General features: G+C 37.1%; 1 protein-coding gene across 1 annotated transcript in view; it reads left to right on the top strand.

Moving 5' to 3' along the window:
• GABRG1 (gamma-aminobutyric acid type A receptor subunit gamma1) overlaps positions 1-27004 on the top strand; it is a 54498-nt gene extending 27494 nt beyond the window's left edge. The window contains exons 4-9 of the mRNA XM_074822440.1: positions 14235-14455; positions 17033-17115; positions 18397-18534; positions 18654-18806; positions 21386-21597; positions 26312-27004. Of these exons, the coding sequence (XP_074678541.1) occupies positions 14235-14455; positions 17033-17115; positions 18397-18534; positions 18654-18806; positions 21386-21597; positions 26312-26590 (1086 nt within the window). The 3' untranslated portion in view covers positions 26591-27004. The remainder of the gene's footprint in view (positions 1-14234; positions 14456-17032; positions 17116-18396; positions 18535-18653; positions 18807-21385; positions 21598-26311) is intronic.
• Positions 27005-27346: the final 342 nt, after the last annotated feature.

The raw sequence follows: 27346 nt of genomic DNA, 5'->3' as shown, positions 1-27346 counted from the left end.
GTGCATGTATATGTGTGTGTACACACAGCTGGTTTCTTCAGAAGTTAAGCAATGCATCTCATCTAGTTTACAGTAGACCTGTTGAGATCTGACCTATTTGGTGCCAACACTGAAGTAACAGCACTTATGAGGAAGTTGAATCTATGGCCTTTTCTTAAATCACTTATATTTTCTGTCATGATGTGCATTGTATGAAATGGTAGTATTGGAGGCTTTAGAAGGGGCTTGTTGCATGACTTCTCCTGGGGACTGCTGCCCAGAACTAAGACTGGGACTCTCCCTCGAGTGAGTTTGAGCTCAGCCCCCTCCTGCCTTTTTCCTTCCAACAGAATTGCTGACAGTGTTGAATTTGCATGGCAGAGAAATGTTTTGTTCAATCAGAGGTTTGAGTATGCCAGTACAGGGACTGAGCATTTGGTGAAAGCATAGTAATTCTAGATTATTATTAAGGATCTTGTGGTTTACATGTATGTCGTCACGCTTGGGTGGGGGATATTGACTTTCAGTGATAGGAAGCCAAACAGGAAAAACAGTGATTCTTAGATACTATGGATAAAGGTGCCAAAAGCAGATGATGCAGATTGGTGGCAACAGATGTTCATTCCAGCATAGTTGTCTAACAAGCTTAGGGTTGTCATTACCTGGAGCTGTGGCAGGGAAGTCCATGTCTCAGGCCAGGGCTGTACATAAAGAAATGCATGAAAGAGCAGAAGAGTGATGGGGTGGGGGAAACTTCAATTTATATGTCCAGTATAAGTGGTGTCTTGGTTTTGTCTGTCTTGCTACTGCAGTCTTTCTCTTTTGCTTCTGTCCCTATCCTATCCTATCCTATCCTATCCTATCCTATCCTATCCTATCCTATCCTATCCTATCCTATCCTATCCTATCCTATCCTATCCTATCCTATCCTATCCTATCCTATCCTATCCTATCCTCTTCTGAAGGAACTTACTGTGGGAGCAAAATATGTGAACAGAGGATTTAGCAAATAGTAGAAGCTTCCTTTTCCAGTAACCAGTGTAAGTTCTTCAGTCTGTGGACAGTAGGTATTGCTTACACTGGAACTGAAAATTAGAAATGTTTACAGCTTCAGTTTTCCAGTTTTAAAGAACCACAATGTGGCTGGCTTTGCAGGGTAGCCCTGCCCTATCTCCCATGCCCTGTTGTCTCCACAGCCTCTGGGCAATCTCACCACTGCTATGTACCAGGGCCTCTCCTGTCCTCACAGCTGCCTTCTGGTTGCTCAGCCCAGAGCCTGGGAGACAGCATTATCACTGCCACACTTGCGATAATGACAGTATCAACCATGGGTCTATTTCATGTCACTTGTTTTGAGGTCTCCCCACATCTGCTAGAGCTGTCCTAGAGCTGGGTGGTGATGCTCTTGCCATGGCGCTAATAAAAGCCAGTCATACTGGCTTTTAGTCCAACATAAGGATAGCACCATATTGAAAAGGCATATACATCATTAGAGAGATCCTAATGGTTATAATGTATATCAACTGTATGTTTATCCCTCTAACGTTCTGATTTAAAAGAAAAAGATAAGCATGAAGGATGACACCAAAGGGCAATAATGTAAATATCAATAAGATACAGAACTTCAAAAACTATTCTATGTTTTTTAGAATGAGCAGAGAATTACTTAGTAATTTAAATTATAGTCAAAGGGCACTATGGCCTTCATAAAACAGCAATTGCTTTCACTGGGCTTGGACTCCAGGAACCTGGATCATATCAGCATCTAACATCATTACAAAAATCAAATGTTTGTGAAAATAAATAAAACCATATATATGCAAATAATTTGATTAAGGTTTGCAAAAAAGATGATTTTAATCTGGGAAACAACATTCTCAGCAAAAAAATAATTACAGATTTGACCCTGTAAACTCTCTTTATGTGAGCTATTTTTTTCATTAGGAAGGCACTTTCTCTGGAGTCATTGAGTATTGTTTGAGACTGTTAACCAATAATCCAAAAATTCCTTCCATTTCAAGGGCTGTGCTTAGCCCTTCATTTGATCACTTAATGTGAGAACACATATCTGTGATTCCCCATTGGACTGCTCATTTGCCAGATAAGTTAATTCACTCTGGCAACTGATGTCCTTTAACTATTTAGTTTGGATACAATATGACATGATGTAGAAAGAATTTTTTCTAACAGTGATGCTGAAGCCGCATATCAAGGGAGTATGTTTGTCTGAAAGCTTCAGAGGACACATATCATGGGAGGAAACATTTATTTTTATAATTCAGTCTATTTCTCTTGCTATCTGATAGACTTTCACTTTCATAAAAGGGATGCTTTAAGTGTATGTATGACTCATTAGAATTTGTTTTTGAAGGCTGTTGTGTTTCGGCTTTCACTATTTAACAAAGATCTACACAAAATCCTAGACAGTATAGATACCACATACTTAAGAGATGTTTTTCTACAGCATGAGATCTCTTTAGGCATCTGCAACCTGAGTAAACATTTTTAACAAATGTCTGGATCAGCAGAGTATTTAGGCTTCTAATACTCATTGTCTAAAGATTTTTGAATCTGTCTTTTAGAGCTAACCTATGCTATGCATCATACAACAATCATGTAAAATGTAGCTAAGTGCATTTTTACAGCCGAAGTCTTGATGCTCAATAGTGCTGCAGTGGTCTAGGGATTTCTTAGCAGAATTTAGACATGTGATGAATATTTAGAGCCTGGTTTTCCTCTCTGTGGAAGCTCATTCAACTGAGCACTTAATGTAGATGTACTAAGCTCTTACTACCTTTCTCTTTCCTTCTACACTAGGGCCAAGATGAAAAAAAAAGCCACTCTGGTGTACAAGTATGAGTGGGATGTAGTCCCTGTGTAGAAATGCATCTTGATCCATTTCGCCTGTGGGCCTCATTGGATTTCTCTGCCCTGTATTCATCCCCCAAACCCTGTGTGTTTGTAAATACATAACATTTTGTGCTACTGGTGCCCCAAGGGGTCCAGGGGAGAACAATGCCAGTGCCACAGCTTTTGTGGTTTGATGAGACCATGCAATTGTGCATGAGAGAGGCATGGCAGCCCTCCAAGACATTTTTACCTTCCTTTAACTAAGAGAATACCTGATCTTGTAATTTCTGTTTGAGCAAAGCTGTCATGACAATAAAAGACTGCTACCCCAAATGAGAGAAATTTTTGGAGAAGAAATACAGGAGCAGTTCCTTAAGTGAGAAACAGTATTGCATTATTGTGTCAAAAATGAAAAGCAAAGAGAAAAGCTTATACTTTCTCTGTCCTTAATGTCTATTTAAACAGGTTTCATATAGAAAAGAGTGTAGCAATACCCACGTAACAAAAACGGAGAAAGGGTTAGAAAGAAGCAGATCATTTCTATAGAGATGCATAGATATCATGACTGATAAATAGATTAAAAACTAGTCAAAAGAAAATGTTCTACCTATCTGTATCTCTCCGTAAGTGTATACATGTATTAATATGTATGCTTACAGAATAAAAATGATGTTTTGAAATTCCTTTGCTTTTTCATGTGTTTGTAAGACCTGATTAACATTTTGAAACATTATGGTATCATTGCCATTTTAGTGTTTGAGGGCTATGTATTTTTTTCTTCCTTTGCTGTGGATGCAGATGATGCTCTCTATTCAGCTTTTGTATTTATTAATGGAACTCAGTATTAGAAGGTCCAGACTGAAAATTCCAGGCTAAATTTCTAGGACTGCACTTCACTGAAGCAGTTTTGTTTCCTTATTATTTTCCAACATTTCTGTCTCTTCTGCAGATGTTTAGTTTTTGTCACATGATCCTTGCTAGTTATCCATTGAAGGCTACTGTGACTGTAAGCTGAAGGACACACTTTGAAATCTAGCACTCTTATTTTTAACAAGGTAACTAAACCACTGAGCAAATCAGATATTCACAGAATACACAATGCACTATGATGGTTCACAGACTGCATAACCTGAACACTGTTAGGATACAATTTTTCCTGTCATATTGTGCCATTTATGACTTTGTGTAGAATGTGCTAATGCTGAATTTTAAGTATACTTTGACTTCTAAATTCCATTTCATTCTCAAGTTGCAGTAACTATCAGCAGATTTATTTATTTATTTATTAAAATATTCAGGTATCAATGTGATCAGTATCCTAATACAGATTGCTCAATGTTATTGTACTTGTGGAGGATAATCAGGTATGTCACTGCACTTATTCTACTAGTCACTAAATTTGTATTGAAGGTTTGAAGGTTTTGTACTCTTGCTTTACAGTGCCAGAAAATTTACATTAAACGCACTAGAATATAAGTAATTGTGACCCAAAGATACATTATCTGAAGTACCCTGAAATGCAGTACTCAAAGATGCACACTCTTTGTGTGCATTATTCTGTAAATCAATGTATTTACCTCTGTTTTTGAATGATATTAAATGTTTTGTCTCTGAATAAATAGTAACTAGCATAAAGGAAAGATGAGGTTTAGACAGAGACAGAAATAGATACTGGAATTAACAAGGCCCTGATCCTGCAGATACCTAGGCATGTACTTCAGTTTACATGTGTGAACTATGTCACATTGACTTAAGAATTTAGCAAGCACAGTAGGAAAACATCCAAAGAAGTGTATAAAAGGAAAAATATAAACTCTCTCACTCCCTCCCTGTCTGTTACAGAGAGCCGTGTGTCTAAGTGAAGGTAGTTCCATACAAGAAACATAAACATAATAAATCACAGTGCTATCCAAATACTGCAGTGTATAGTAATATTTCAGGACTGGGTGAACACTGCTTGATAGGTCTTGTCGTGCTTTGTGAACTGCATTTGAAGTTTTTACTTGCTTTCATGTTTGAAGAAGACCATTTTGGGGAGAACCATTGTTTCTGTGAGCTTTATGATGACAGACTGAAAGGAAGAGCATAAGGAATGCACTTCTGCCCATATTTGAGAATTTATGTGGTTTCCTAAGGTTGTGTGGGTTCAGTGTGCAAGCACTGCAAATTTTCGGAGTCAAGTGTGTGCATTTTATGCAAACTGGTTCCATTCTCTTTCAAATGGCAGGAATGTTTGTTCATAAATCAGGACAGAAATACCACAAGTCTTTGAATATTGCCCATTTCTTATTGTGCAGCATCTTCTTTGGAGTAAGATAGAATGATAATTTTTTCCCAACTTTTTTATTTTGATTAAGAAAGATAGATTCCAATCATTTTGGTGCCTGTCAGCACTGCAAGTGATCAGTTAATTGACTGTTACGCAGATGAGTGTTTGAGATTGATGGACACAGTGTTCCTTTACAGCAGCTGAGTAAATATTCCTTCAGTAGGCTTGAGCATTGTTTTGTCTTTGTTATGAAATATATTTCAGGGTCAAACCCCATATGTCTGTTAGTATTTCTTATTTTACCAGCTCTAGGAACTTGAGTAATACTTCATGAATACAATTTCCTGAATGTTCTCTGTTTTTTTTTTCTGGAAAAAACCCACCTTAAATTGATTAGCCTGGCTCTTGCAGGCAACTAGTTTGCCTACTGCTATTGCAAGGTAGCTCTAAGCTTGCCCTGTTTGATTCAGGGGAATTGTCCAAGTGCAGGCAATATTCTGCTCATACTGCCTCAGCACAGCCGTTCCTGTGTCACTCCCAATTTCTGTGATAATTTTGAGGGGAATGTCAAGGGATGAGGGAAAAGGCAGCTATATGACAGATAAATGTTGCAGTAGCTTTCTGAAACCAAACCAGAGTACAGGCATCTTTTAAGCCCCCAGTTTAAACAGCATTCAGTACTTGTCCCATTTTCAGCTGTAGTTTAACGGTTGTCCCTTAATAGATACGAGGTCAGGAGAGGTAGTTAAGGTTCTATACAAGAAACCAGAAAAATCTATGCTCTTTGCTGTAAAATATGGCCTGATTTCTCTGTGGCATTTAGCAATGCTATAATCTAAGGCTGCAGTCTTTTTGTGCTGTGGTTTATTCTTAAATCTTATATTAGACTAGTTCATGCTTTAGGAAGTATTGGTTTTGTATAGTACCATTGTATCACTTAAGCCACAGTTGTCATGGTTTCAGTATTAATAATAATAATAAACACTTACTTTGACTTAACTCCCTTGACTTCAGTAGAGTGTGCCAGCATACTGGTTGGAAATCCAGTTTATATCATCTCAGATTCTTAGCATCCATAGCCAGAGCAATAACTGAACTGCTTTTGAAGTGTCTGAGATTTCAGATGTTAGTGCTCTGTGTTTGCATAAGGCTAATTTGTTAAAGAAATAGCTGAAGTGCTGAGCTGTGGACATGGTTGGGCTAGAAGACAGTTCTGAAAAGCTTCTTCCATTTTATCTGTGATCAGTCTCTCAGTGTGTTGTGAGGAAGTCCCTTAATTTTTCATGTTCCCAGTACTTGATCTATTTAAGTGTTGATGTGATGTACTTCTTAAAGCTCTTCCTTTGGTACTTCTGCTCAGTATGTATTCCATGGTCACCTTCTTTTCTCCAGCTCTCAACTATTTCTTGATAGTTTCATGCACAAATTCAGCAACCTTTCTGTGCCAGTTGCCTGCTATGCTGTGTGTCTCCTTTTGTCCAATCTAAAATACTGCCTCGTGTCCCTCATATCTGTTTACGGGTGTTTAGTTAGCTCAATATGGCTATGATAGTTTTAAATTTTCCCACTTTTCACCCCTTCCACACTCTCAGTTGCTATGGATAATCACTACTCTGTTTGTCAATGAGGTCTGAAATCTAAAATCTTTTAATGATGTGATGGATCTTAGGACCAGTAGTAGGGTCTCAACTGTAGTCTTGCAAATTCTGAACGTAAAGAGGTTTTATTTTTATTTATTTTTTAAATCCATCACATGGAACCTCTTGTCCAGACTCCCATTGTTACTCTAAGGTATTTTTGTAACTTTTCCAGTTGCAGCCTTGCTCCATTCATTCCATCTAGAGATTTCCTACAGTGAGAATTTTCCACTGTTTCTACTGAGTCATTTCTTGCTCAGTTTCTTTCTCTGTTTCCTCTTTCACTGGACCTCACACATAAACAGTTTCCTTTCACTTTCAAGGTACTTCAAAGCCTGTCCCCACTTTCAAGGCACGATCCAAAGCCCAGCTCAATTTTTAGTTGTTTTTTTTCCCCAAGAGACTATTTTCTATCTCAGATCTCACTAGATTCTGCTCCCATCCTTTCAACTTTTCATACCACTTTCTCCCAAGCTGCCCTTTATGCTTGAAAGAAACTTTCTATAAATGTCTGCAAAGCGACTTCATTGTTTCTCATCATGTTCCTATTTAAACTTACTTTTTTTTTTTTTTTTTTCTTTCTGTGGAGACTGCAAAATATCACAAACAATTAAGCTTTTGTTGTGCTAAAATCACTACCTGTAGTTCTGACTGGTATTGGGTTCTTTGCTTTGTGTTACTTGTGGCCCTGTTGTCTTTCCAAATCTTGTCTTTTATGTTAAATTCAAACAGTAAACTCCTTGTACAGGATGTGTATCTTGTATAAGCAGTATTGAGTGCCTCCACAGTTCATCTGTGATCTGAGATGATCTAAACCAAGAATAAGAAGTACCACATAGCACTTCACTGACAAGGTATTAACTAGTGCTAAAGCTAACCCAAACGGTGCTTTACTGCTGCTTTTCCCCCCAAAACTGCACAGACTGCTTGGCTACTCTGTTGTACAGTTTATTGTTACTTCTGATGCTTTAATATTCTCTCCAAATACTTTCTATTTTCTTCTGGTGTGGTTGTCTCCCTTGTGTCTGCAGCTGAGACAAGCTACACTTAGTTCTTTGCCTTGTACCTCTTATCTTTGTGTCAAGTAGATGATAAATATTTTCAAGAATATTACACACCTGTTCTTTGTTATTAATTCCTAATCTGTCTGTCTAGGTGGAAATTTGTGATGCTGCATTCCAGTTGTGGGAATTCTACTGGACTAGATTTGAACTGGGTTTTGGGAAATAAGGCAGGGGATGTACTTTGATTGTTGTGATAGCTTGTAACAGCTTGTTGCAATAGAAATTGTCCTTGGCCATGGCTCCTACCATACAGGTTTTCATTGCCTCCTTTGCTGCTGTGCTCTTGAGGAAAGCTGCTGTCATTCACTGACCCCTACAATGGTGCCAAGATCTGTGCTGACACTACAAAACCTCATCCTCTGTTAAAAGCTGGGCAGCCACAGGAGCAGGACTTTTTTCTTCACAGTGCGTGCTATGGGAAGTTCACTCTACATTACAAAGCAGGGGAATTGTCTGGATGTCCTTTCCTGCAGCAGCACCTCCAAGCTGTTTACCAAGGAAGCAGACCCACTCCTGGGAAGAGTGTTGCCCTACTCCCTTGTCAGTAGTGGTGACAAGGGAGCTGACAAAATAGCTATTAAAAATGCAATGTGCTTTTGCTCGTAAGTGTATGTAACTTCCCTGCCTGTTGATCTTGGCCTTCATTATTTTTATTCTGTTGTTATATGATTTTAAATTTCATCTTATACATTCTGGATGGTTATTTCAACCACCATGGAGAATGCACATCTATACCACGTTTTGTTGGGCTATTTTGGAGTTTGTCGTTCACTGGCATACAGTAAGTGCTGCATGAGATTTCACCTTTTGAATAACAGTAGTGTCTCTACTGTAGAGGGTTATCCCCACAAAGGGTTATGTCCTTGGGGCCAGTAGATAAATAGAGGCTCTTTTAGGAAGTTCTTAACAGCTGTCATGCTCTTGTATCTTCAGTGTAGCAGATGATTGATATTTGGAGTTGCATGACTGCCTCATCAATCAGAAAGCTAAACTGATAAGAGTGCTGTATTTCATGTAGGATCATGTATCTTACAGGAGTTGCAGGGTAGAAACCAAACCCAGATAAGTCTTCTTGCCATTTATGTTGGGATTTTGAAGCACAGCAGGAAAACCATGGAAATAAAAGACCAAACAGTAACTGTATAATTAATCTTGCTTTAAAAACAGTTGCACCATACTGAATGGTGAAGTGTTGCATTTGAGACTTCATAGTTTATTTGTAAAAGGAAACTGTAGAAAACCATGTATGCTTGAGTAATATGCAGCTTTGTTGCTAAAGTTGTTTGTGGGACCAGTTTTGACTGCTTGAGTCTCTCTAGTTACAGGAAGGTAGATGTAGCTGCTGAGTTTAGAATGTACAGCTCATGGACCTGATAAATGGCTACTGACAGCCTCAAAGACCAACCCTTAATCCATACCGGTATTCACTTCTGGGTTTTTAATATATATGTAAGTATTTATGATTGAGTTTTTTTGTTCTGAGTTGTTTTCTCTAGTTCTTTCTGTAGTTTAATGTTTGTTTTTGAGCGGCAGTGGCTGAAATATTCAAGTTTCAATTGAAAAACCAAAAAACCCCCTTTTTGTATAATTTTCAGTGTGGGAATGTATATAGATTATATATCATCTACTTCCTCTCCTTATGGTCTCTTCAGATGACCAAAATCTAAGCTGATCAAATAAAAGCAGAGATTTTGCTGAAGTGCTTTAGTTACTTTATCTTTTTACAATTGATAAAAATTTAATTATATTTTCTAATCTACAAAGCATTAAAATAAATCTTGCCTTTTATTCATATTGTTGTTTGCATCTGTCACTTTGCATGTTCAAAATAGGGACTGGATAAGCACAGATGCCAAATTATGATGTGAAGAGTGATAGATTTTTTCTTTGTTGTGACTATGTAGGTCTCACTCCCTTCTGTAGATAAGATTTGCCATATTTTCATTTACCTTGTGCATATGTTCTCATAGCATCCTCCAGTGTGATTATCTGTACAATTATAACAATCTGACTGGTTAAAAGACTCTGGGAGCAGATGCTGTGCACTTCTGTTCGGTGTATTTTCTGCAGCCCCCATCTCTTCCACAGCTGGAGTAATATTACAGGTACATGTCAGAATCGTTGTGATTTGTTGGATCTTTTAGATTTCACCCTAAGGTCACTGGGTTTAGATTGCTCTAGTAAGCAAACTAAAATGGTTTACCAAAACAAGAAGTTTTACTTTTGCTTTGGTCCCAGCCATGGGGATCAAGCTCTGAAACTATTGTTGGCCCTGAAGCAGCTCAAAAATCTTTTTAAAGGACTTTTAAAATAACCCATCAGGGAGAGCAACCACATTTTAGACATTTTGTTAAGAGTAGTTATACATCAAAGATAGATTAAGTATTTTAATAAATTACTTAATAGCCCCTTACTGATGTCCAAAGATACTTGGGTGAAGGAAAAGGTAAGGGTTATGAGTATTGGCAGTACACTGGCAAGATGAAGATAAGTTGGCTAATGCTTGATGCTTTATTTGGTGCTTACCTCTTAGGAAAGCATGTGAGTACCAGTTTTGTCTATTACTTTCTTTGTTGTTTAAACCTCTTAATCAGCATACTAAACTGAGTCTTTGATATTAAATCACATCTCTTAATGTCAAAACATACAGATTGTTAGAATGCTTTCTTTAGTTTCTCCTTCTTATTTTTTTTTTTTTTTTTTTCCTGAAAAATGCCCTGCCTCCCAGACATTGAGTTCCAGTTTAAGGAATTAGAAGGCTGGGTAGAATGAGGAAACATGGGGAAAATATCTTGAAGCTCAGATAACTGAATAAGATGAAGTCATGTCACACCTGGAAATTGAACTGAGTTCAGGGGCTCCCTATGAAACAGATTTCTGAATTAGCTTGTTGCACTCCAGAGAACTCCAGGTACCCTTCAGGTGAAATTTTGAATCTGGGAGAAAAGCTGGGATGGGTTTCTGAGCAAAGATGAAATGACAGGAGTATGTTTTTATTCATTTTTCTCTGAAATTCACTGGTATGAACTGTATTTCAGGCCTGTAGTTCACTAACACAATTTTTCAGTTCTGAGTTTGGTTTTGGGACTATTCATTGCTTTTGTGTTTGGCTTCAGAAAACTAGGACACTTTTTTCCTGTTCTCAAACAAAATGTGTTGCAGTTAACATAATCCAGCCAACAATTTAGCTACTCCATACTTTTTACTGTGGAATATCAAATCAGTTGTGAGACTGTCAGACAAAATACCCGAGAAAAATGTTTTTTCTTCTTTGTAAGGTTTTTTCTATCCTTATTAATATTATGTTGGAATTCATGTGATGTGGTTTGTACTGAGAAACAATCGTGTAGGATGTTATCTGCCTCCCTTTCTTTCAGAGCTTTCCAATAAAAGAACCAATCCACTGGCCCATTTTCATGCCTGACTGTAATTGAACTGTGCATGACAATGAAACTGATGTTGAGGATTCCATTTATTCCCACACAGTAGATGTTCCTACTTTATTTGAATTAATTGCTTTTATTTATTAAAATATTTTCTCTCAGACTATATACCTGTGTGTCAATATTCAGTTTATTCACTGCCTGACCCTTTAATAGTAATCTCTGATTAGTCAGTATGTTCCCAGCCTTTGGAGTTTCTTATGATCTTTTAGAGAGGAGAGAGATGGAGGACAACTGCAGTTATCTGTAAATAATTAGGCAGGTGGGCTCTTTATGCCAGCTGTGCAAAAAAGAATTCAGTAATCTAATCAAATGCCAAATATGAGCTAATGTGTGCTATGGTTATCGAACCCTGTGAGGCTGAATATGAATAAGCATGCATTTTCCCTTGGCTGTGACTAACACAGCCATAGGTTGATTCCATTTTATTCTGCATGGCTATTTTATTATTAATTTCCTTTGAAAGAGAGAGTAGTAAACCAATTTTTATGGTTACACAGTGGCATTGAACGGTGAGTTTTATGAAAGACTAATAGAAGTAGTGACATGACTGTTAATTTTAACTTTTTGTAAGAAAACACAGAAAACAAAATAGTTGTTCAGATAGATTTGTTGCTCTAAAAGAATATTGTATAAATTTGGCTGCTGTTGTACTTGCTCATGTAGTGTCTAAATAAAGATAGGGCTTTTATTCACCTAGTTTTCAAAACAAAGTATTCCCAGAAAAGACAGTATAATGATTTTTTTTACCTAATTTTCAACAAATTTTAGGGACCCAGATTTCCCCTTCTTAAAAGGAAATACAAAATATTTTTCAGAAGGTGCAAATTCAAGGGAATACTGTGTATGAATCCATAAAATCTGAAAATTTCAGGCCCATTTCAAAACTAAATTTTCATAAAGAATCCAACTCTCTTGATAATCACCCTAACATAGTTTCCCTTCCAGGTTACTGCTCTCAAGCATCTGTACTGTCACAACTGCATACTGCCAGACTCTTAGTTGTCTGATCATCCTATACATTTGCCTGTGCTTGGTGACTGCTTGGGATCTATTTGGACCTATGCCACCTGGCCTCTTCTGTGGGGAAACTTATGTTCACAAAGGAGGCTAATATACATCTGAGTCCCATTTTCACATGCCTTGTACCACTACAATATCAGTACATGTATGTGCCTGGACATCATGCTAAAGTTCACTTGAGTGAAATATAGTGTATACATAATGGGTTAAAAATGTGATCCCATGTGAGATGAGTTGTGTGAAGAATATATGCAGCCTCAGGATACATTATGGACCCTCAGTAACAGAGACGTCTCAGGGAGGTGTAGGACAAATAGATATGCTGAAGAAGTAGGTAGTAATGTCCACCAATGCGGATGTTAGAAATGGAATAGATGTTCCTGGGAGAAATCAGAGAGCACTGACTCTTGGTCCCTGCTGAAGAGGGAGATGAAATGCTGCTGCCACCCACCACGAGGCTGCAAGTCCACGTCTTTCATGTGGGATGAGTAGTAGGATTATGCCTTTGGTTGCCATATAATCTCCTGAGGGAGGAGGAGATGTTTGGCTGCTGAAGTGTCAGTTTACAAATGGAGGACCACCCTCTGCAGGTATGTGACAAGAGGCTATCAATTGGATGTCTTGTACATTCAGCAAGATACTTGGAAACAAATAGTTACTAATTTTATGATATTAAACTATTATGTATTAGATCCTTTTTGAAGAGTGATAAATGTATCATGAAGGATTTTAACAAAGGTTTGTGTTTGGGTTTTTTTTTTCCAAAAAGTTCTTTAAACAACTCCTGTAATACATGGGTATGATAAAAACTTGCACATTTAATACTGAAAGACAAGAGAATACAAGCATCTGGGTCCGCTGAGGCTATTCCTTTGTTTTGTGTGTTCAAAATAATCTGTGAGTTCCTTTGCCTTTTTTATCTTAATTTGTTAGGGTGGTTGGTATTCTACAACAACCTGAGTTTTCTTGCTCTGTGTGGATTTGACTGTGATGACACTTTGATAAATTTCCTTTTCCCAGACAATGCAGTGCTACTGTGAAGTGGCTGCTTAGAGTAGCACCTTCAAACTTAAACAGTCTCCTCGTGTCATACATTTGGTTGTGTCTGTTGATTTCACTCACTGGCTTCTCTTTTTTCTCCTATTTTCTTGCTCCAGCACCTCGATATCTCTCGTATTGAGGTGCCCAAAACTGGACACAATACTCCAGGTGTGGCCTCACCAGTGCAGAGTACAGGGGGACTATCACCTCCCTACTTCTGCTGGTCACACTATTTCTAATACAAGCCAGGATGCCGTTGGCTTTCTTGGCCACCTGGGCACACTGCTGGCTCATGGTCAGCTGCTTGTCAATTAGAACCCCCAGATCCTTTTCTTCCAGACAGCTCTCCAGCCACACCTCCCCAAGCCTGTAGCGATGCATGGGGTTGTTGTGGCCCAAGTGCAGGACCTGGCACTTGGCCTTGTTGAAGCTCATCCCGTTAACGTTGGCCCACTGATCCAATCTCTCCAAGTCTCTCTGTAGAGCCTCCCTATCTTCATGCAGATAGACACTCCCGCTTAACTTGGTGTCATCTGCGAACTTACTGATGATACACTCTATGTCCTTATCAAGATCATCAATAAAGATGTTGAACAGAAATGGTCCCAACACCGAGCCCTGAGGAACACCACTTGTGACCGGCCGCCAGCTGGATTTAGCTCCATTGACCACCACTCTCTGGGACCGTCCATCCAGACAGTGCTTGACCCAGCAGACTGTTCGCTCATCCAGGCCATGAGCAGCCAGTTTTTCTATGAGAATTCTATGGGGAACTGTGTCAAATGCTTTTCGAAAATCCAGGTAGACAATATCCACAGCTTTTCCCTCATCCAATAGAAGTGGCCTCAGATTTATATATGAATTAAAAGTTGTTGACTTGCAGACTTTTGTAAATGTATACATAGATATGGTTATTTCTCTGTTTTAGGAATACACTATAGATATAATTTTTGCCCAGACTTGGTATGACAGTCGTCTAAGATTTAACAGCTCAATGAAGGTGCTTATGCTTAATAGCAATATGGTTGGAAAAATTTGGATTCCAGACACTTTCTTCCGGAACTCAAGGAAATCTGATGCTCACTGGATTACAACTCCAAATCGTTTGCTTCGGATCTGGAGTGATGGAAGAGTATTATACACTCTAAGGTGGGTTTTTATTAACTGAGTAAAAAAAATTAAACCTGTTATAACCAGGAATATGAAAATAATGAATATGAATCAAATCTTTGTCATCCTTTTTGTTGTGTGCCACGGGAATCTGCAAGGAGTTTACTAAAGGAGAAAAAAAAATATTATTTGATCATGAAAAACATGAAATTAATAGTATTGAAATATATTACCAAGATAATTGGGTAAAGACAATTGAAGGAGATAGCAAATTTTAATCTCATTTAGGCAAGAATAAAAAAAGATGTTATATAGCATGTAGCACCATGGTGGTCTCTAACATATTGCAGATCTAGTCACAAATTGTTTTTCAGACTTTCTGCTCTAAATAGTTCAGTATCTAATTTCCACCAAATTATATTCTGTAAGTAAAATATGAAATGCTTCAGATAATAAAAATAATAAGTTTGATTAAAGCTGAGGACCCAGTCCTGCATACACTTATTAACATGTTTACCTTTGTAAGCTATTAAAGTCAACAAATCTGTTCATCCAAATTAGGCATAAGCAAACATGGTGATAATTCTTGGCAAATGGGGAATGCTTGGGATGGTTTTAAACTTGCCATCTAGGCTATCTGTACTGATCTTTGAGTCACTTTTCAAACAGTTCTTGAAAGGCTGAGTATACAAAAGTATTTTAGGGTCATCTCAGTTTCATTTTCTAAGTATGCCTAAAAAATCTTTCAATAAATTAGGAGCTGATCAAGAAGCAGTCCATGCAGAGGATGCCATAAACTGATGCTGCTCTTAAGAGTTTATTCTTAGTATGCTTCATTTGAGAGCATACAAATAACTCTGAAGATCACTTTTTAAACAGTTTATTTAATGCTGGTGTTTATAAAAATCTCTAGAGAGCCTCTTCTGTTGACAACCTAATATTTATTTTTTCTTTTTGTAGCTAACAGTCCTAGAGTCATACTTGTACTTTACCTTTCCATTGTCCATTCAGTTTCAATGTACAATTTCTTTTAAACAGGGTCTAAGTAACACAAAGAAACAAACAAATGCAACCAAAAAAACCATGTGAGGTCTCCCAGAGCAATAGATTAGAATTATTGTGCTAGAGTATGAACTATGAAGTGCCATGAGCTAGTAATGAAACAGCAGAACAGGTATTCACCCAGCACTGCAACGTGCAAACATCTGTATTGGTGAGAGTATGGCCTGAATTTGGCCTAAGGTGCAATAACGTTAGGTTCATGTGTTGGCTATAGAAGGAACAATAATAGGATCTGACAGTGCTCCAGGTTCACAGGCTCCCCTGTACCACCATTCTTTCCCCATTGGTAATTCAGGGATCAGATGTGGTGATTCTGTTAGGCTTACAGATTCTCCTCTGAGGGTAGTCCTTGGTCTGTCCATTTCACCCATCAGTGATTTCAGATCTAGCTGTGTTGTTTTTAATAAAATCTGGTTTTGTTTTCTTTAAGCATTTGACTATCCAAAGGTTGAAAATGGAAAACAAAGGCAATAAATGCATATACCATATTTGGCAAATTTGAAAAGCGTCTCCAAAGTGATGCAGGTGTTTTACTTGGAAATGTGTGTTTCTCTTTTTTCCCCTCCCACTATGGCAAGAAATAAACCTCTCTCTTGGTCAGGACAAATTTATAGAATGGTCATAGTGACACTTTGTGAGGAATAACTACTTTGTTCACAGACTTATAGAGCTTTCGAGCAGCGTGTGGCAGAATCTTTCCCTGTACCTTTTTGTCTAATATGTAAGTATTGCATACAGTCAAGTATATAAGCATTATGTTAATTTTCAAATTTGATTTTAGAAGACATTCTGACTTTCTTCACAGAGTTACCAACAAACGAAGAAGTATTTTAAATGCAAAGAAGGCACTTTGGAGTCTAGCCCCTTATTCTAGCTTTCTAGTGAAAAAGTTAGCAGATCTGAATTTTGTATTGTTTGCTTGAAAGCTCTTTGGAAATCTGTGATAGTATTTTCAAAAGCAGCAAGCGATTCAGCTGATACCATTATGAGTCCTAAACTACTTCTAAAATGTATGTAAGTTGCGTGAATTACTTGAATGCCTTAGACATTGAATGACTAGAAATATCGTCAGCTCTTTCCTATCCATGCTACTGTTCACCAGAGCTGCTTTCATGAGTATAGAGCAAACTGGAGTGTCCCCACTTTCTCTCTTGAGAGATACAATGTTACCAAATGCAATTTGACTTGTCAAATACATTCTTCAGAAAGTTTCTTTATTTGCTATAATAAACTCACCTCCTTGCCCTGGCTTCAGTCCCTCCCTTTTACCTCCTATTTTTGGTGGAGAGCTCAGAGATCCCCCCAAATCAACTGAAATTTTAGAAATGGCTTGAAATGCCAGTTGAAACAACGCAGGTCCTCAGATTGCATGTGATGACGGTTTTTGTTCTTTGGTGGTGATGCTGGATGTTTTTTGCACATACACAGTTGGCTATGAGTAACATCCATTAATTGGCAAAATTGATTTCTGTGCATGTTCTTTACTATCTAGTCTGAAGTGTCTGGATGCTTGAATATAATCTTTATTTTTTTTCCCCTTCCTTTTCCAATTAGGCTGACAATTAACGCTGAATGTTATCTTCAGCTTCATAACTTTCCTATGGATGAACACTCTTGTCCACTGGAGTTTTCAAGCTGTAGGTGGTAAAATACTTTTTTTTTTTTTTTTCTCTTTACATTCAGGCTTTAAATTTCCTTAAATTCTGGCAGCAAGAGAACAAGTTTATTTTTTAAAGCCTTACAGTGAAGGAAAGAACTGACCTGTTTATGTTTTGATTAGATTTATTGCATTATTGAATGCATTATTAAATGAAGTAATGAACGAGTCGAATTACATGCATTTCAGTTAGGTGCAACTTTAAAAATAATATTGTTGCTTAGGAGACTGATACAATGCCTATTTCAGTTAATGGAAATCTATTGCCCTGGAAGAACATTTTTTTATACCTGCCAGACTCGCCAGCTTTGAATTAGTTTCATGTGATATACTTAGAAGGAAAAAGATCTGTCTTCTTCAACCTGTTCCTGTAATCAGTGTAAGAAGTCCTTTTCCTTTCAGTGGGACTTACTTATGTGAGCAAGAAACTCAACTTTCAGGCTTCATTTTTTTAATATAAACTATGTTAAAAAAAAAAATGTTCCTAAGGGGATTGTGTTGTTACTGTGAAAAGAAAGCCAAAGCACCTGAACACAGCTAAATGACTTATTCCTAAATGTGAAACCTAATAGACAATGAAATCAAACTTCAGTGACTCTTTTAAAATTAATGTTTTCATTTAATACTTCCTTCTTGAGTGCTTCCAGCTAAATAAGCTTTGGTAGCTCCATTGATTAAATAGTTGTAGCAAACAAGCAAGCCTTGCTTTATTTCACTTCTGCCTTTCTGTAAGATAATGTGGGGCAACATGTGAGGCACATGAAAATGGAGCAGGTTGCACTTCCTTAAAGTTGAAGTACCGGACAGTGAATTAGGCCACAGAAATCAATTCTGGGAATAATAGACAAAGAAATTTTAAATAAACATCAAAAGGAACTTTATCAAATTAGGTACTAATACGTATCTGTCCCTTTAAGCTCTTTGTGGGCTTTTAATGATAATGTATATTACATTTGTGTATTAATTCAGTGGTGATTTTGAGCCAGTTTTTCATATCTGAGTTTCAGTATACTGTGTAGATATTTCCTAAACGTTTGTATTTACATAGTTTTTGATAGATCATATATTTAGCTAGGCTTAAAACTGAGGCTAGATATTTTGTAGTTAAATTTTAAGTGTATCAGGTGAACTATAGATTGGTTTTCTCTCTGATCCATTTAATGTATAGCCCTGGTTTAGTTTATAAACAGCTTCAGAGATCACAAAACATGCTTTGGTATATACTGTGGCTGAGCACTTGATTTGCAATGTTTTATTCTAGATGGATATCCCAGAAATGAAATTGAATACAAATGGAAAAAAACCTCTGTTGAAGTGGCAGATCCAAAATACTGGAGATTGTATCAGTTTGCATTTGTAGGGTTACGAAATACAACTGAAATTTCTCATACCTTGTCTGGTAAGGCAAAGTGTTAAATTTTATTTAATATCTATGTAGAACAAGACTAACAGATAAAGATACAGCTGAAAACCATTTTCAATGTCATGTCAGTATTTTTTTCTTTTTTTAATTTATAGGTGATTATATTATTATGACAATATTCTTTGATCTCAGCAGACGTATGGGGTATTTTACTATTCAGACATACATTCCTTGTATACTCACAGTTGTTCTTTCGTGGGTGTCATTTTGGATCAATAAGGATGCAGTTCCTGCAAGGACTTCTCTGGGTAAGAATGTCTTTTTTCAACCTTGAAGGGTCTGGTACTCCCCAGGAATACAAATCTGCAGCAGGGAGTAAATTAATCACAGTTTATTCCCCTTCAGATCGTAACCATTGGTCACCCTTTCTCTTGAACTGTAAGATTAAGAGTAGGAGGATCCTGCTGTGGCTGCACAGCAGGGTTTAAGGAGGGAGTGTTGAGAATGGAAATCTGGAAATCCTGATCCAAGCATTGTGGATATGCTGTTGTTCATATAAATACATTTTTTCCCCTTTATGTTCTTTTTGTCATCTCCAGGGATGACAATATCGCAATCATTAGTCTGACAAGTATGATTAAACTTCACTTAGCTTCATGGAACAAAGGATGTCAGTACTACACCGGCAAAACCCATGAAGATCTGTTTTTTGTGGGTTTTTTTTTGTTGTTGTTGCTGTTGGTAGTTTTTTTAGTAATAGAAATGATTCAGTTCTTTTTTTAAGCTCAAGATAGGACAGAAAATATGCAACCAAAGTTGCACTTCAAGTGGTTCAGCATATAACTCACAGAAAATGACTCACTGTCCTGCTTTTACTACAGACAGTACTGAAATGTGTTGTGAGTTCTGCTACAGAGAGAATTCCATGTTAGTGTCATCTTGTCTGACCTGTTAGCATGGTGTCAGTCTCCTACGTTTGACTGTTTAGGATTCATGTGCTGCGTTGGAGAAGAGTCATAGCCCCCCCATAAAGCACGATAGACAGTGGTGTGTGGAGCACACAGGACGCACACTAGCAACTTTGAGTTTAGCAGTGACAGATGCTTTTAGTAAAACTGATGGTGGCAGCATGACCTATTTTGGGGGAAAGATCAAAAGCTGAGAGTGTATCTTAGGAAGTGAGAGATGTGAGTTAATTTTCCTTAACAGCTTATAGGGTTGTGAACACACCATTCCCACATTATAGGAGTGTTTCCTACCAGAAGGGTGAGTCCAGGCTTTAACTCCCTGCCTTTCCCACTGAAACTGGACCACTGTGCAGTGAAGCCTGCAAGATTAATGAGTCAAGAAAGAAAGTAAGCAAAAATGAGCATGGCTCCGTAGCTTAATGAAAAGGTAAGGGAAAAAAATCCAGTCAAATAGACACAATTTTATAGAAAAAGACCGAGAAATTAAGACAAGAAAGCCAAAACTAAGAAAGGTCCATCATGGCAAGCATTCATCATGATGTGGAAGGTTTGCACCCTGTAACAACCCCTGTATGCCTTTTGCATAGTGGAGAGGACTGGGAAAGTCCACGTCTCCTTTTTTCCTCTCTGAACAAAGTCAGTAAGGGGAATGGTGTGGGTGACTTCCCACCTGGAAGCTGTGCTGGAGTCTGGTACACTGTAAAGGCTTGGGTCTGTTTCTGTATATGTTGAAATATCCTGGCAGATTGTGGTTTCCCAAAGCAAAATGTTTGAGATGATTAAAGGTATTTAGGTATTTAACTATGCAGAGAAATGCCTAATTGATTTTCAAAAGCATCTAGTGGGAGCAAAGCACTTTTGAAAAGCTCTGAGGTTATCTGTTTGTCCTTTTAAGCATGTAATTTCATTGGGAAATCTGTTGCAAAATCACCACTGCTTTCCTGCTGCAGGATCAATCCATAGCGACCCCTGATTCCATGCTTTGATTTAAACGCTATAGACAGCCTTAGACTGATGTAACACATTTTTTTTGCAATAAGCCTGTGCATGTAAATAACAAATTATTTGTGTGTTCAAGTATTGCTCTCCAAAGGAAAGGTCACATCTTAATTCTCTACTACTATGTAAAAGGCTTTGCATCTCCCTGAAGCATCAAATATAAGAAGAAAGTGTTAACACCTTCTAAATGTTAAACCAGTGAAGAGTGGTATAGTTGAGATTCTGAACACATCACTATTAAGGCCAGCTTGTACTTTTAATTAACTTGTATGTAAGTGAATCAAGGGAAACATTTTCTATTACTTAAGACACAATATTGAAATAATACCTAGTAACTTAGAGAATGAGACTAGAAAGGCCATGAAGGTCATCTAGTTTGATCTTCTATGTGTCAGAGCGAACAGTTGAAAACATTATTCCTTTTTCTCGTGTTTTCTGAAAGTTTGTAATAATTGATAACACACTTTTTTTTTTTTTTCCTGAATGTGTCCTTTTGTACATTTTAATCTTGCAAGAGCCAAAGGACTTTTTTTTGTGTTTATGAAATTTGTGTGCTTAACTGTACCTGTTTGTCTATTGTATTTGGTTTTTTGTGCATGCAATAACAGATCTATAAAATTACACAAACTTTCTCAGTGTCATTGTTTATTCAGTGTGTGTTGAAAATGGGAGGGATTTAAACAGAAGGTAAAATGTGCTGCCTTCTGTATGATCCCGTGGTGGCTGCTGGATCCATAGGGATGACTTGCAGTAGCAGTGGTGTGTGTGGGTGTGATCAGTGGTGAACCCTGCTGTGGCTCAGTTCTTGTATGCCTCATGATTAAATTAAGGGCTAATTTGAGGATTTTTTTGGTGACATTATGATTCAATTACTTATACACTTCCCTCTTCCTCTCTTTTTTTCTTTCTTTTTCAAACAGGCATTACAACGGTGCTGACCATGACAACGTTAAGTACAATTGCTAGGAAGTCACTCCCAAAGGTTTCCTATGTGACAGCAATGGACCTTTTTGTTTCAGTTTGCTTTATTTTTGTGTTTGCTGCCTTGATGGAATATGGCACCTTGCATTACTTTACAAGCAACAGAAAAGGAGACAAAGGAAAAGAAAAGAAGGCAAAATCTAAGCCATCAGTAAGTTTAGCCAAACAAGAAGAACAAAAATACAGAATGCTCTTTATTGTAACATTAGTTTTGAGAGACTGATTCTTAAGTAGAAGGGCTAATGTTCAAAGATAATTAACACTAATATTTATATTTTTTTTACAGCTGGGGGCTTGTACTCATTTTCTGTAAATACTACTAACGAGGACAGGTTTTAGATCATTCCACTCATATGTGAATGAGAACACATGAACCTAAGCTAGAGAGTGATTTGATATATTATTCCATGCTTCCATGCCATGCCCAAGCCCTTGGTGCTTCTAGAGCTGCCCGTGGAGTGTGTGCCCATGGAGACAGTTATGTCTGGGCACAGTGCTTCTGAAAAACAGCACCTGGCAGAGCACCATAGATAAGACTTTAGCAGTAGAGATAATGTAAATGGACTGAAGGTATGATGATTTGTTTGGATCTGCATCACCTAACTTGGGTCTTACCTCACTAGCTTTGCAAAGGAAAATGTGCTTAATATTGGTCAGTACTCTGACTCCCTTTCACTTCAGAAATTCTACTTTAACTTTTTTTTTTTTTTTTTTTTTTTTAATGTACTTCCATGTTTCTTTATGGTAAAATGAACCTTCAGCTTTTTCAAGTTGATGTTTGTATGGTAGGAATCTCCACATATCCCAGGAACAAGTATTACTGAATTTTAAGAGGCTTTCCGTTTGTGTAGTAAGAATACTGGAACTCCCAAAGAATCTATTGTTGAAAGCCAATACAAATATTTAAAGCTAATCTTTAAACTAATAAAACATTAAGGTAAAGGCATTAAATAGCGTATTCATTTGAACACTAGTCTTAGTATCTGAGGCTTGATTGTAGCCATCTTTTGGAGAGAATAAGAGGAAGGAGCTGTGGTACTTCTGTGGGAGACTTTCTTATGGGAGCACTGTGGGGCTGCTATGGCTTAACACCAGGGAAATGATAGCCCTTACATTTCATATGGTGAGATGATCTGAGTATTAAATACATAGCTGTGTATTTAAGACAAGGCTAGTGGTGAAGGGTTCATACTGCCCTGTGCTGCTTTGGTCAGACATCATTGTGATCCTCAGGGAATCCAGCACAGCCAAGAGAGCTGGAAAATGGAAACTTCAAACCTCCTTCCTGTTAGTGGTAGAAGCAAACGTGGCCATAATGAAAAGGATGGAAAACAGGCTTTGGCAAGGGCCACAGCTGAGCAATAAGAGGAAAATATAACAGAGGCTGCAGAATTTGGGAAACTCCCCAGTGTTAGCATAGCAGAGTCAATTTTAGGTTGTTGCAATAAGGTCTCAACAATACTTAGGGAACAGGGAGCTAAAATGGGTCTGCTCTCAGCATGTGCAACAAGGAGAAAAGGAAGAGGGGAGGAAATACTGCTTATTCAAACCAGGGAGGTGTTAAAGATCAGCTGCTGGCAGATCAAAAACCATTGAAGTGGTTTGCAAGTATACTCTATTGAATGGACTAACGAGACTTTCCAGAATCTGTTCACACATCAGCCATTTGTGCAATAATCTGCCAAATGCTTTGAGATTTTCAGTGCATGTGACAATTTAAAATAATGGTGAGATAGAAACTATGACACTTACTGAATAAATAACTGAAGTTTGTGTTAAGATTAAAATTAGCAATATATTACTCCAGATACTGTTCAGTTGTGGCTTACTGTGTTCTTAATGTATGCTTTTTATTTCTAAGTAGTTGAAAACCAGCCATCTTTTCATGAAGAATTCTTTAAACATGTTTCAGTGCATTATGGCTATAAGATTACTCTAAAAAAAAGGGGGAGATTAAATTTAGTGTACTTAGATGCAAGGATTCTAATTTGATAAATAGGGGTTTTTTTGGTGACATTTTATAAGAAGCTATAAAATTTCTTGTTTCAAATAGAACAATTAAAGAAGCCGTTGGATTAATTAATGGGAAGTCATACAATTACAAATCTTTTTTCTTTTTTTTTTCCCCTTTATCTTTGTCAAATACTTCTATTCATTCTTTTTCTCTTGTAGTTACAGATATGTATTCAAAAAACCAATTTAATTAAAATAGTCAGTTTAATTCCTTCTGAAAAGTTCTCATTTACAGGTGTTTTTTCCTTGGAAAACTTGCCTTGCATAGCTCTTCTATTTCTATCGCAAAATGCGATAAAAGCTTATTATTCCACGAACTGATGCCAATAAAGTGCAATAAATGATCTTGTGAAAAAATAGTGAGATTTTACAAATGATTACAGCAGTTTTATCTTACAAAATATGTGCTGGCATCATTCAAGAAAGGTAATATGAATTGGCTTATGTAAATCCACATTAGTAAGGATAATGAGTTTGGGCAGGAAAGATTAAACTTAATTAGTTGTGGATCTTGTTCTGATCATCATATCACCTGTGCTATGATCTCCACAGATTATGGCTTTCTTTTGTACATGAATTAGTGTTAATGCAGAATGATTTGGTTTTGGTCCTATCTGAGTGTATTATAAATGCTTCTCACTATACATAGAGTTTTATCTACATTACCAGTAGCCATATACATGAACAATCAGCATGTGCTACTGTATCTACATGGGGTTTTTTTGATTTTTTTTGAGTCTCTGCCAATTGATATAAGATCATTTTCTTGTGAGGTGTTGGTCTTCTTTCCTCTTTTCCATCAAGTTGTCTCTTTCTTACACATATTTTATGTATTCCCTGTAGGTGGTTAGGCCTATAAAGATGGTATTGTCTTTCTGCCTCTCTCAGGCAACTCTTTCAAACCTGTAATTCAGTAGCCAGCTTCAGTTTGTGCTGGTGACATGAGCAGTGAAAAGCAGCACTGTTATTTTTTCCTCCTCCTGTGGTGTTTCTGAGATGGGGATTCCTGTTTTACCCCACTAGTAGAAACAAATCATGCCATGAATCTTACATTGGCAGAATCAACAGTCAGAAAATTCTTGTAAAGCCAGAGTAGGTGTGAATCAGAAATAAGCATCTTTCTCTATATGTCTTCAACAAAATAATGATTTTGTATGTTCAAAAAAAAAAAAAATTTGAACTTCCTTTTTATGTTTTATAGGAATAAGCCCTGTTTGTAATGCCTCAAATTAGGGTAGAAGCATGTAACTGCTATTTGTTAGTATTGTCAGTATTTTATCATAACTGAAAAGAATAATGAGGTCCTTTAGGATGATAATTAGCTCCCTAGGTCATCATGTCTAAAAAGTGTTGAAACAGCAATCTGTGTGAAACTTCCTCTGGTAAGGACACTTATTAAATAAAGCTATTTAAAACTGTGATGGATACTGCACTGCTTTAACATCACCCCTTGGGACATTGGGTAAAATGTCCCTGCAGCAATAGAGTGCCTCCTTAACAACATATAGAGATCTGTGTACTGGCCAAAGTAATTCCCTGGAAGTGGGACAACAGGACTTTAAAACATAACCAGAATCTAAATCATGTGGCTTCCTGCTTTTCAAATTTTTTCATATATTTTCATTGCCTATCATGTATAATTATTTAAGACAGATTCTTCTCTAGACTTCAATACCCAGTTAGTTCTGACTGCATCCTTTCCTGCTGTATTTATTCCTTACATGACAAAATATGGAGATGGTAGAAAAGAGAGAAGACAATGTAAGGGTACTATTGATGTAATCCTTATCTTCAGTCTGAAGATTTTAGAAGAGATGCCAAAGGTAGGAGGGGTTGAAAGAAAGAGGATTATGGAGTAGTTTAAAAAGGCTATGAGATTTAGAAGGAGAAAAAAGAACAGAGAGAAAGAGAATGTCTTTTGAAATACTCAGGAAGACAATGATGAAGAGTGAAGAACTGCATGGAAACAAAATAATAAAAGGGAGAAAGATGGGCTGTGGTAGTGCAAGTAAAAGAAAGGTGAAAAGGCAAAAGTTGCAAGACAGGGAATAGCAAACAGTATATTCACTAGGCAATAAGGCACACAGATTTTTTTCTATGAAAAATTATTTATGAACCTTAACATCTATTACACTGAGTTTTTACCAGATTGCAAGAGGGTTGAATTATGTCCACGGAAACTAAAAGTAAGAATTAAGAGCTGAATTAATCAATTTCACTGACGTGAATGGCATTCTCCTAAGAAGCCTTATGTCTTGGTTTCTAAAGGTGGGGCATATTGTTTAGGGACTTGGCATCAGAGGGTTAGATGATATAACCTGGCTTTATATGTATCAGCCTCTTAAATGTCACCAGTGATGCTGTACTAATCCCATTAGCTTATTTTTTTTGTGAAAATGAGCTTCCAGAAACATATCAGGTCTCATTCTAAAGACTTCAAATGATGGAAGAACCATCATTCCCTTGGTAGAGAAGTTTATAGCCTGTTTTAGGACTTGCTTGTGACCCAGTTGTCAAGCTGTGACTGACTTCAAAATGTTCATTTGTGTTGTGTAGATGGGATCGGCTAACCCTGTCTGTGTAACTAATTATCCACTATTCCCAAATCCCAGCACAACCCAGTTTTCACTGTGGCAGGTGAAAATCATTCATGATCTTTTGCCTGCATGAGCTAATTATATACAGCTGTTCATAATTCGCAGTTCCCCAAAATGTTTTCTTTAATATTAGAATTTCTATATGTTGTACTGAAGGTGCTTATATTGGCCTTTGCTATGGAAAGCCTATGGAATTATTTAATGTGAGGATAAAAAACCTGCAAAACTATATTTTTCTTTTTTGTTTTTCTTAAGAAACCATCTGCAATTGCTGTTCGACCTGGATCAACACTAATTCCAATTAATAACATTAATCATCTCCCTGAACATGATGATGATTATGGATATGAGTGCCTAGAAGGAAAAGACTGTGCTAGCTTCTTTTGTTGTTTTGAAGACTGCCGCACAGGATCTTGGAGAGAAGGAAGAATACACATCCGTATCGCAAAAATTGACTCCTATTCTCGAATCTTCTTTCCAACTGCCTTTGCATTGTTCAATCTTGTTTACTGGATTGGTTATCTTTATCTATAGATTTCAGAGGTTTGACAAACTCAGAAAAAAATTTAATTGAACAGTCATTAACACTTTTCAGTGAGCACTCAAAGATTAGAGCTGGCCTAAAATGACTCAAATTATTTGGATGGTTTAAAATTTTGACACAATGAGAGGAAATATGGTGATGTAGTCTCCCTCTTGTGATCAACTATAGAACTGATACTGGTATTTTGAAGAGAAAATTTAAAAAATAAATATCCCTAGGATTTAACTTGCCTGAACACACACGTATTTTTGTCCAGCTCTAACAAAATGCAGAGTCAAGAGGCTGTGTTATTTAACTGGATAGTTCTACATAAACTTTCAATTTTAATCCTAAATGATAATGCAGATGAATTTTGTAGCATCTCTTACACCTTTACAAAGAAAGCCTTAATAAAATGGGATTAGTTATTCTCATCCATTTCATCCATAAGGTGATGATTTTTTTATTAATCCCTGAGTTTAAAAAGTTGAAATGGAACATTTCTATTTTTCAACCAGCCATTTATTCTCTGCAGTATGTTAAAAAGAGTGATTAAGTCATAATTAATCACATTCAGATTTATACAGAATGCAGAGATTAGAGCAGTGAGAAATGGATATATCACAAAAAACCAAGGGTAATTCTGAGCTTGTCTTATCCTAGCCATTGATATAGGCTTTTGGCTTTCAACCTTAGATTACATTTATGTCTGTGCTCCATCTGCTATTACTTCATTGTTGTGAGTTCCCTGAAGTTCTCCAAGAAGA

The sequence above is a fragment of the Strix aluco genome, chromosome 4, assembly GCF_031877795.1.
Source record: "Strix aluco isolate bStrAlu1 chromosome 4, bStrAlu1.hap1, whole genome shotgun sequence".
Lineage (NCBI taxonomy): Eukaryota > Metazoa > Chordata > Aves > Strigiformes > Strigidae > Strix > Strix aluco.
This window is presented reverse-complemented; position numbering and strand designations above follow the sequence as displayed.